The 12,230-nt window shown below is 41.4% G+C and overlaps 1 protein-coding gene across 4 annotated transcripts in view; it reads left to right on the forward strand.

The window, feature by feature from the left end:
* The window catches only part of shank2b (SH3 and multiple ankyrin repeat domains 2b), a 100,034-nt gene that overhangs the window by 49,253 nt on the left and 38,551 nt on the right, over nucleotides 1–12,230 (forward strand). For all 4 annotated transcript variants that reach the window (XM_034288307.1, XM_034288309.1, XM_034288308.1 and 1 more), the window contains exons 14-16: nucleotides 223–304; nucleotides 8,765–8,847; nucleotides 10,261–10,385. In XM_034288307.1, the coding sequence (XP_034144198.1) occupies nucleotides 223–304; nucleotides 8,765–8,847; nucleotides 10,261–10,385 (290 nt within the window). The remainder of the gene's footprint in view (nucleotides 1–222; nucleotides 305–8,764; nucleotides 8,848–10,260; nucleotides 10,386–12,230) is intronic.

Consider the following 12,230-nt stretch of genomic DNA (forward strand, 5'->3'; position numbering starts at 1 on the left):
AGTGCCAAACTAAACTCAAATCAATCTTAATGTTGAACGAGGCACAAAGCAACATGAGGCCTTGTCTGGTAAATCAGTCACCATTTGGCGATCACTTGTTTGCATTGGCAGTGTCCCAGTGCCCCCCTACAGAACAGGTCAAAGTAATGCACTGGTTGCCATAGACACCCCTTCAACAAAGTGGTGAAAAAATCACTCAGTGATTGTTCTTTCTGCCTGTAGATGCCAGGGCAGACCGGGCCGAGAGGAGGAAACTCTTCCGACACTACACCGTGGGATCCTACGACAGCTTTGATGCATCGAGGTGAGGCCTGTTGGCTGTTTCTGCAGACCTTCGCTTACTTGCAGTTTTCCCAGATTGCCCATTAATTTTCACATTAATTAATTTTCACAGGGATTCTTCCTCAGTAGAATTTGCTGAAGTTGGTGGACTTCAATTGTTGGATATGCTAAATGTCCTTCAATACTGTTATAATATACAGTTCTAAACAAGTTGGAAACAATGTACATGTATGGTTTACTGATGATACTCCTGACATCAGACAGTAGGTTCTTATGAAGCATGTCGCTGCCAAGGAAGCACCCCAACCTGCTGTAATTTCATTTAAAAGTAGCACTGAGACAACTTTAGATAATCAGTAGTACTAAGCTTTTCATCTGAGTTTTCCCCCACAGAGAATGTTCAAAGATCAGCAGGAGAGGAGTACATGTGAACCCATAAATACTGTGCAGATAGCGCATGGTTTATTTAATCGACTTCCATTCATTTTGTAATAGCTTGCATGGGGCATGCTTTAATCAGATGTTCATGTGCATATTTTATTTATTATTAACCCGTTTATTATATTGCAGACAGACAATTGTGCTAATCCACTATACAAAAGGAAACATGCCCTAAAACACTATTTTCTTTATAAGAGTGTACAGTTACAAAGCACACATGTGCAAGTCCAGAACCTAGAACACTTTCATAGCAAGTAGAAATGGGAAGGAGGGAAGAGTGTACAGTACAGTATTTGTGTCTCTGTGTATGTTTGTTATATTTCTGCATGTGCGTTTGTGTTTCTGTGTGCTCCAGTTGCAATCAGCGTGAAACTGGTTTGAGTATCACTTTGTTTTAAGTCAGGATGTTTTGGCCGGTCCTCACACATAGAATAGTATTTTTTTTGTATTGGGGTTAAGTGTTGAGTTAGGGTTACGTTTAGGTTTTAGTTCATGTTAAGTTTAGACAGAAATGTTATTGCTGTTAAGGTTAGAGGTAGTTTAGGGCAGGGATGAGGTTAGGGTTAAAGTAAGTCTTACATTTAAAGTTAGGGGCTAGGACATAGGATTTTCTTTTTTTAAGGATTCTAAATTTACAGTCCTCACTGAATGCAATTCAAGGTGTGTGTGTGTGTCTTTGCGTGTGTCTCTGCATGTGTGTCTTTCCCTGTGTGTGTGTGTGTGTGTGTGTGTGCCTCCAACCAGACAGAGATGGGTGGGAGAGTGTTTAAAATATGTTGTTGTTAGATGGTTAGTGATGTAAGACGCGTGAGCTTGGGGCCTTGTGCACAGTTGGGCTGTCGATCCCGGGAAATGTTACGCAAACAGTGGTGAACTCAGAAACTCTGCCTAGGAAAGAAATCAGTCTGGAAGCCACGGTCATGAGCGGAGCCGCTTTCACCACTGCACCCAATCAATCAACGAGCCCGATGTGACTAGACCACAGCACACGCCTTCAGACACACACAGTACCTGATGAAATGAATTGGTTTTAAAAACACAAACGGGCCTGCGTGAAGGATGCGATGGGGGAGAGAGAGAGAATAAGACTCCCCTCATCCAACACTACTCTTAGCGCTCACCAGCCAGTACCGCCAGTGTGTAGATCCGACTGGGTTGTCATGGAGACACAGTCGCATGCTGCTCAGCTCGTCTGCTCAGACACGGTCATGGTGACAGAGGTCAGGGACTTCGACCTAGATCTGTTGCTATTTTGCTATCTCAGCATAGCAATCGGACCATGGGGGACAGGCACGTGCCCTGGTTGGAACGGGACCATGGGGGACAGGCACGTGCCCTGGTTGAAACGGGACCATGCGGGACAGGCACGTGCCCTGGTTGGAACGGGACCATGGGGGACAGGCACGTGCCCTGGTTGGAACGGGACCATGGGGGACAGGCACGTGCCCTGGTTGAAACGGGACCATGCGGGACAGGCACGTGCCCTGGTTGAAACGGGACCATGCGGGACAGGCATGTGCCCTGGTTGAAACGGGACCATGCGGGAAAGGCACGTGCCCTGGTTGGAACGGGACCATGGGGGACAGGCACGTGCCCTGGTTGGAACGGGACCATGCGGGACAGGCACGTTCCCTGGTTGGAACAGGACCATGGGGGACAGGCACGTGCCCTGGTTGGAACGGGACCATGGGGGACAGGCACGTGCCCTGGTTGGAACGGGACCATGGGGGACAGGCACGTGCCCTGGTTGGAACGGGACCATGGGGGACAGGCACGTGCCCTGGTTGGAACGGGACCATGGGGGACAGGCACGTGCCCTGGTTGGAACGGGACCATGGGGGACAGGCACGTGCCCTGGTTGGAACGGGACCATGGGGGACAGGCACGTGCCCTGGTTGGAACGGGACCATGGGGGACAGGCACGTGCCCTGGTTGGAACGGGACCATGCGGGACAGGCACGTGCCCTGGTTGGAACAGGACCATGGGGGACAGGCACGGTTGAAACTATGCAAGAAGTCTGGTTTTGTTTCCCACTCAGCAGGGCTAATATGTGTGTGTCAGGTATAAAAGGAAATTACAAATATTTGTGTATTTGGTTGTTTTCAAACACCAAGCGCAACTAGTTTTCTTTGAGGATTAGAATGGTTATTTGTAAAAACAAATACACCCGATTGTGTTGTTTAGTTTAGTCACATGGTTTGTACAATATCAAAATAGTATAGTTAATATTACTACATGATTTCCAGGCGTATTTCCAAACACATTCCCAGGTTTTGTAGGTTTTTATTTTCTTCAAATATCAACATTCAAACCTTTTAATTTGAAATGTATTTACACAAAATGGGCTTTCCATCTGAATTGATGGACTGCTCCAAAAATCAGAAAGGGGACTTCTGATTAGATAAGGAAAGCCAGGCAGCATTGGATTTAATGCATTTGTGGTTCATACTAGGACAATGTAATCTACATGAAATACTGTTTTTCCTAAAGGGTATAATCCCTACATTACATGTAGAGCATGGGGTTTCTGGAAGCCACAGTCACTGTCAAGGGGAGAGGATTAGTCATCTCCATAATCACCAGTGTCATCACCGTCATAATCATAATTTAATAAGATCAAAGGCCAGTATCAGTTGACAAGAATCGACCAACCCCTGTGGCTCTATGAAATGACCCACAGGTCAATGTGGTACCTGTGACAAACACTGTTCTGATCACCGGCGAAGAGGAGCATGTTACCATGGTAACCAAGCTCCCCAGCACCATGCTGTTTCCTCTACAGCGCTCCTTTCATGATCTTGCTTGGAACCAAACCAAGGCTTGGAACACTACTCATTCTGGAATGCTGTCTACTTGTGTAGCCTAGTTTATGGAAATCAGGCTGCCCTACTGTTCCTAATAATAAAAAAAAAAGAAACAAAGACGTTCATTACATCTTACATGGTGAAGTTATTCTACTCCAGTGATTCTTCAGTTTGAAATTCTGCAACAAGAAAAATAAAATGTTTGGCAATGGCAATTGTTTTGGAAACATTAGGGTCTGAACTAATATGTATTTCAGACTGAACTCAAGTGAACTTGAATTAATTTCAGACTGAAATGTGTGCATGATAGCCAACACTTATGTTTATTATTTGTACTGTCCAACTCCCAGGACTGACTTATGCCATTAATTAATTGAGTAGAGTGCACTTACTACTACTGAGTTGTGTGCTTCACCTAGCTTCTTAAAATGTATCCATTGATGGTAATATGCTTTGGATAACAGCACCTGATATATAAACTGTAAACTGGAGTGATCTAATGTGCCACGGTCAAGGGTAGGCAGGACACGAGTCACCGGGCTATAATCCAAAAACATTCCTTTTATTTCAAGCAAAGCAAAAAGCACAACCAATACACACAGCACAAACAATGATCCACAAAATGTGCAGAAACAACTGAACTTAACTGAACTGAATTTAAATAGAGTCCCCAATTAGAGGCAATGCAGGGCAGCTGCCTCTAATTGGAGACAACCACAAGTGAAGCGCAGAGATGCCAAGAGGCACCTCTACTGTCAGGCCCTGACTATCACCCCCAGGCACAAAGATGCCTAGAGGCACCCCATAGTCAGGACTTGACACTTTGCACCCTCCACCGGAGGGAACTAATATACCTTTCAGCCTATCCTGGAGAGAACTAATTATAGTTGTATTCATTCCACAGAGTAAAATATTTGGAATTTAAATCAAGCCTAATTTTCATATTTATTTTTTTATTTTCAAATGAATTGTTGCCACATTTGACTGCAGTGACAGAGACATAGTTGTTGAATTATTTAAATTCAAAGGTCTATGGTGAGACCCTAGTTGATCATTTAAATGCAATTTTATAATGATACAGTACAGTACATATGTACACTATTAGGCCTTACTTACGTAGCTTCATTTTATGCTCATGCAGTGGTGTTAGGAAACTCCTGGTTTACAGGCCTGGTTACTTGCAAAGCAATGTGTACAACTGGTATCCAACCAGTGTTCGAATACCCAGTACTCCAATGCATTTGTACTTTATGTTGATACCTTGTTATTACTGTTTATGTAGCATAAGATTAACCAGTGACTCATTGTATATGCACAAATGACATATGAAATACAACACTACTGTTGTTTGCTCCTTGGGGTTTAAGGCTGGGTGTCTCGGTAAAGCACTTTGTGACAACTGCTGTTGTAAAAAGGGCTTTATAAATACATTTGATTGATTTGATTGATATACAAAGTGTTCAAAAAAATCCTCTGCAGTTGAAAATGCTGGCTACGTCGATAATGGTGGGATGGTTTGGATAGGTACAGGATCTCACAAAAGCGAATACATCCCTCACATGTTTGTAAATATTTGATTATACCTATTCATGTGACAACACTGAAGAAATGACACTTTGCTACAATGTAAAGTAGTGAGTGTACAGCTTGTATAACATTGTAAATATGCTGTCCCCTCAAAATAACACAACACACAACCATTAATGTCTAAACCGCTTGCAACAAAAGTGAGTACACCTCTAAGTGAAAATGTCCAAATTGGGGCCAAAGTGTCAATATTTTGTGTGGCCACCATCATTTTCCATTACTGTCTTAACCCTCTTGGACATGGAGTTCACCTGAGCTTCACAGGTTGCCACTGGAGTCCTCTTCCAGTCCTCCATGACGACATCACAGAGCTGGTGGATGTTAGAGTCCATGCGCTCCTTCACCTTCCGTTTGAGGATGCTTCACAGATGCTCAATAGGGTTTAGGTCTGGAGACATGCTTGGCCAATCCATCACCTTTACCCTCAGCTTCTTTAGCAAGGCAGTGGTCGTCTTAGAGGTGTGTTTGGGGTTGTTATCAAGTTGGAATATTGCCCTGCGGCCCAGTCTCTGAAGGGAGGGGATCATGCTCTGTTTCAGTATATCACAGTACATTTTGGCATTCATGGTACCCTCAATGAAATCTAGCTCCCCAGTGCCGGCAGCACTCATGCAGCCCCAGATCATGACCCTCCCACCACCATGCCTGACTGTAGGCAAGACACACTTGTCTTTGTACTCCTCACCTGGTTGCCGCCACACATGCTTGACACCATCTGAACCAAATAAGTTAATCTTGGTCTCATCAGACCACAGGACATGGTTACAGTAATCCATGTCCTTAGTCTGCTTGTCTTCAGCAAACTGTTTGTGGGCTTTTTTTACAAGCTGTACAATTACTACTTTACATTGTAGCAAAGTGTCATTTCCTCAGTGTTGTCACATGAAAAGACAATCAACAATTTACAAAAATGGGGTGTACTTTGTCTCTTTTAAAATGGCACATTTGTGCAATCTGTATACACTATATTCCAAATGCTAATTTTATCAGGGATCACATCCAGATTTTCCAAAATGATTTGATATTGATTGTGAAGTTATTGTTCACAGTGGGGGTAGTAACACACTACAAGAATCATGTTAAATGTACTAGTAACTCAGTGTGGGTTATGCTTAACGGAGTAATTTGTGGGAAGCAACTTGCATTTAGTATTTGACCAAATAACTTCTGTTACGTTAGTTATATTTCGGTGCCTTCGGAAAGTATTCAGACCCCTTTGCTCTCTCCAGATTTTGTTGTGACTTAATTTGTAATTGGTAAAATATTTGCCGTCATTCTAAACACAATAACTCATAATGACAAAACAGAAACACCTTTTTGGAAAAATTTTGTGAAAATAAAAAACGGAAATAAAAAATGTATATAAGTATTCACACCCTTCATTCAGTACTTTGTAAAAGGGCTTTTGGCAGCAATCACAACTATGTGTGTTCCTGGATATAGCTCTATCAGCTTGGCACACCTGGATTTGGGCAGTTTCTCCCATTGTTACTTGCAGATCCTCTCAAGCTCTGGCTGATTGGATCAAGACTGTCGGTGAACTGTGCTCTTCAGGTTTCCCCACATATGTTCAATGGGGTTCAAATCCAAGCTTTGGCTGGGCCAATCAAGTACATTTGCAAAGTTCCTGAATTCTTAACATGGGATATTGCAATTTTTTAAATTCCGTAAATTGGGCGCATTTCTAAATATATGTTTTTGCTTGGTCATTATGGGGTATTTTGTTTGGAAAAAAAATATTTAAGCAATGATAATGAGACTCCATAAACAATGTGGAGAAAGTAAGCTCTTTATAACCTAATAGCATATAAATGTACAGCAAACCAATATGCAATATGCTAATTCCTGCTCTTCCACGCCTTGACTGCAGCCGTTAACAGAACACTGATCAGAGTTGCTAACATGATTGACACAGCACCTAACTGCGGTATATGATTTGTCTAGTTATGTAAGGAATCAAGGGATTAGGTGTGCCTTTTAAAGCCCCTCAACATTCTGACTGGAGAGAAACGTTTTGCCCTTTTGTATATGCAACTATAAAAAAAATATTATATTTTCTTGAGATAACTTTTTATGCTTTGGTATATAAAACTGTAAAAATGTTTTTTTCTTGTAGGTAACAGCGCTGTTAACCAATTGATTTAATATACTAATTATTTACTACTGCAAATGACTGCCTTTTGACATTTAAGCATGCTGAAATCAATTGAATCCATACTTCAGCCTGATCCATTTCATTGTTGATTTGCATTTTGTAAGCTTGACTATTGGAGTTGCTGAGAAAAACAACAGAAGAACAGTAACGTCTAGGGAAAGTTTGACCTGGAGATTTGGATTGTAAATAGGAAAATACATCCGTTAAACCTCAAAATGTATTGATATTTCTAGATACGGGACAGTATAGAATTATGATTTGCTTAAATCATGGACAATACAGGGACAAGATATTTTATTACCTATTTAATATATATTTTTATTAGACAAATTCACTTTGTTATACATGGTTAAAAGGGAAGAATACTACTGCTATTTCGCCACTTATTTCAATGTGTTTTTCCTTTTGTTTTATTTGACCATGGTACTTTATTTCGCAACTAGTAAGCTACTAGAAGTATTCAGACTGGATTTGCAGAATCAGGTTACTTTTACTTAAGTAAATGAATTCCAAAATCCAAGTTACAGTATGTTTACTTACATACAGATATTCAGTACTTTAATCAGCCCTTGGGATCCTAAAGCATGGATATACGTAGTCCACTTTGCAAGCTAAATACACCAATGTGCCATAGTATAATTTGGGTGAACTATCCCTTTAACACCAACACAAGGGTTATTTTACACTAATGGCTGTTACAAGAGCTTACACACTAAAATGAACACTATCCAACTGGATGAAGTTGAATGGACTGACAGTACGCATGTCCCTTTTTTGATGGCAGATTTAATTGGTATTAATATTAGGCTAAATCATTTATCATTATGATTATTATTTCAAGATTGAAATCGTAGCATTATCACTTTTTTAGATTTCAACAAGCCTGATCATCTTCATGCGGTTGTCATTTAGCGTCCAGATGTTGCTTCGCGCGCAACAGCCAAGGAACATAAACTTTGATAGGTAATGGGCGGTCGCTCCCACTAAATTGAAATAAATGACTCCTAATTTACTATCTTCATTCATTCGTTCGTTCATTCATCTACTCAGCTTTGCACCTTATAGGCTACCCTTCACCACCCCCTCCCTACTCCCTGATCCGCTTCCCCTAAATAGGCGTTCTAGGAAGCGCATCCACAGATCTATCTATATATATATATATATATATATATATATATATTTGTTTTTCCCATTTTAACCGCGTGTGTTTTTCATATTCTTTAGGTGAAAATGTTTCTCTCTAACAACCTCTTTCGCCGGCTCCGGACATTAGCTGTTTCTTTTTCCCGTTCCACAACGTTTTCGGCAAAGGTGGACTACTCGTTTGGGGGTGCACGTTGACAGCACTGTTCGTCATTATAGTAGACTTGTTCGGTGTGCGCTGTGCTGCGGGAAAGCTATCGTAATGAAGCACTCTGGGCGAGCAGCTGTGGCGATGATGAGGATGATAGGATGTAGCAATAACGGTCGCTTTGCGCGTAATTTTCTCCACAGCGACTGCGTTATTGACGAGAAGACCGTAGTTCTACAGAAGAAGGATAATGAGGGATTCGGGTTTGTGCTGCGTGGGGCAAAAGGTAGGAGACGGACCTTCACTAGTCAGTCTTTTCCTCCCTAATATTCATGTTTCATCCACCTTGCAATGTATCTTGGTTGCATCAGTGATGAAAATCACCCACATAATTTTTTCATCATCCACTCCATGCTGTTTTGAACACCCACTTCAAGAAATATATGTTTTTTTCTGTTTGCGAAATCTCTCAACTATTTTTGTCTTGTGCCTCATTCAAGTCAGCTCTGCTTTTTGACGTTTCGTGTCATTTCACTGTCCCTGGGCTACTGAAAATATCTCTGAAATAGATTGTTTTGTGTGATCACCAGAATAGTTTATTATAGTAGCTTATTAAATCCTATAACGGACTGACTGATCCTTCAAAAACGAAGTTCTAATTTTATGTGGACTTGAACAGCTTCTCTATCACAAACGTTTGTATCTTATAAACGACTGTCAAAAAGCATAGATATGGTCTGTATGTCTGCTCCGTGGAATCAGTACACTGCCAACTGCCCTGGGAGTTTTAAAGCACATGGCTGATGTATTGCAAGTGTCACTTGTCACTACCGGTTTCTTGCCACTGCTGTGACTTAACAATTTGGCTGAAAATGTTACACAGTATTCTTATAACATCTGTATTAATCCGAAACATCTCAATTAAACTTTAATGTGGCCTTGGTGATATTTGTATTTGCTTACAGGAATGGTCAGTCACATTTTGTCGTGAACGCTTGCGTGCATCCCTGTCAGATCTGCAGTTTGTCAGTGAGTGAGTGACGCACAAGTAGCATGCTCTTTCAGAGTCCGCGCGCGCGCGCTGACACCATGCGCACAACTCACATTTTACCTACGTGAGGGGGACACAAAAGTTATTGCCATACAAAATCCTGTCCAAACGCCAATAACTAACCTCATTCCATTCCAGATATAGCTTTAGTCCTTGCCGGGACTGCCTAAAGGTCCCCAAAAGGTAAAATTGTCCCTGTTCTACCATCCTAGTGGGGACTTTCACACCCCACCAGGTTAGTGAAACGTGAACACACTCAGGGCGTGGAGTTTGGTCTGGTTTTGTGCTGCAGCCAGGCCCCCTGGCAGTTCAGCAGGATGATTAGGCCACAAAGCTAGAAATTGCCATTGTCTCCATGCACGATCATTTGACTTCCCATAATAAGTGTATGTATAAAGGCTTGTATCTTCCATGTACAATTGTTTGTGCGTAAATGTGAATGTCCCTGAGTTCTGTCCACGTGTCAACATCAGAGCTATTTTTTTTTATATTTCTCTGAGGTGATGCCTTGTGGATGTTACTGTGTATTACATGTGCATAGTAATATTTATTAGTCATTGGGCTACAATTTTATTGCCTCATGCCTTTCTCACACTCTCTCTGACTTTGCCCGGGATGTTTGCACCTGCTTTCCAAACCGCTTTCTAGCTGACACACCCATCGAGGAGTTCACTCCAACCCCTGCCTTTCCCGCCCTTCAGTACCTGGAGTCTGTTGACGAAGGTGGGGTCGCATGGCGGGCGGGGCTTCGCAACGGAGACTTCCTCATTGAGGTAAGGAAACAGTGTCTTTCTGAATTTACATCTCCTCGGTTGCTTTCGCCTACTCTACTTGAGTTCATGTCAAAATGCTTTGGAGAAGATTTGGAGCCTTGGATGTGGGAAGGAGGCAAGGAATCACAAACTCCTTCCTGGAATTGAGCTGTGGAATATTTCTTTCCAATGATGGAGTTGTAACCACCCATTTAAAACTGCATGGGACTCTAATGAATGTGGGCCTTGCCAGCTCCATTAAGATGCGTCTCTTTTGCAAATTCAGGGTGGTCTACTCTATTTGCATTTTGGGGTTTTTGTTTTACCCGGAAACTCATGGCTTTAGGAGCAGCACATTGTGGCATATTTGTCTGGGCCTCCAGACCTCTTTAAATGAGGTATGCAAGTTTGGACAAGCTCCAGAATGTTCCTCCATACGCAGACTTAATGTGAAATCTGTGTTCTATTATTGCTGAAATAAAGATGAACACGCAACTGTATTGAAAGATTTTGTGTTTTGGCAGCTCCTCATATCATGGTTGGTTGAAGACCTGCCCAATCCCTTTCTAAGAAACTGTGTTGTAGAGTTCTACTTAGAGCCACTTTCATACATGGTCCAATTTTATTTGTTAGTCATCTTGGTTGTGGGTGATTGAGTTCAGTTAAACCCATGCATATCCTGAAATCCATATTTACAGTCTCTGTTTCATCACTGATTACCAGGCAGCCATTATGGATTACATTTCCTGTTTAACATAGAACACAGTGTTGGTTTACACTAATCTCCTTTGGCTGTGGATTATCTGTTTGTCAGGAAAGCACCCTATCTTGATTCTTTATTTATTCACATAATTGTCTGACAGTTGACCACTACATATTGCAGTTGCTCTGACCCTCTGGTATTGTAGATTAGAATAATGAATCAATGAGTGCTTGAACAGACTGACACAAGAGAAGGAGTATTTCTAATATTTCTTTTAAAAAAATTATATCTGTCACCTTGTTTGTATGTCAACAAACCTAATACATTTTGCTTGCAAAATGTATGACTCCAACTGAGCCCTGTCTCTGTGTGTACCATGTTAATGTTTTATATGTGCTTACTGGATTTCAGGGCTGGTATTTTTCATAGTGTTACTTCAACAGAGAATGAGGGACATGATACATTTGCATGCATATCAACATACTTGCTGTATTTGCTGTTTTACATCATTTTACATGCTGAATTACTCGGCAAAAACAAATATATAAGCTTACTCAAAAGACTGAAACTGTTCTCACTGACTATGAAACTATTCCCAAAAGACTGTGAAACTATTCCCAAAGGACTGTGAAACTATTCCCAAAGGACTGTGAAACTGTTCCCAAAGGACTGTGAAACTGTTCCCAAAGGACTGTGAAACTGTTCTCAAAGGACTGTGAAACTGTTCTCAAAGGACTGTGAAACTGTTCTCAAAGGACTGTGAAACTGTTCTCAAAGGACTGTGAAACTGTTCTCAAAGGACTGTGAAACTGTTCTCAAAGGACTGTGAAACTGTTCTCACTGACCGTGAAACTATTACCAAAAAACTGTTACCAAAAATCTGATTATTCCATAGATGGACTACAGTAACATCCATTTATCAGTAAGTGGCTCACAATTACGTGCATTTGAAGTAAATGCTTACTCTTATGTTATTGAATGCTTAATAGATAGTTAAGGACATTTCTAAATATGATCTGAACCTCCACTTCAATTCCAAGCCAGAGTGGAATAAGCAAGATTTTGTTAATCGAGTTTACAGTGATTATCCCAAATTGTCTTTTGTTCGACAGTTACCCAGGCAACTAGACAAGCTGAATAGTCACATAAAATGTTTTATTTAG

This window comes from Esox lucius, chromosome 19 (assembly GCF_011004845.1).
Source record: "Esox lucius isolate fEsoLuc1 chromosome 19, fEsoLuc1.pri, whole genome shotgun sequence".
NCBI lineage: Eukaryota > Metazoa > Chordata > Actinopteri > Esociformes > Esocidae > Esox > Esox lucius.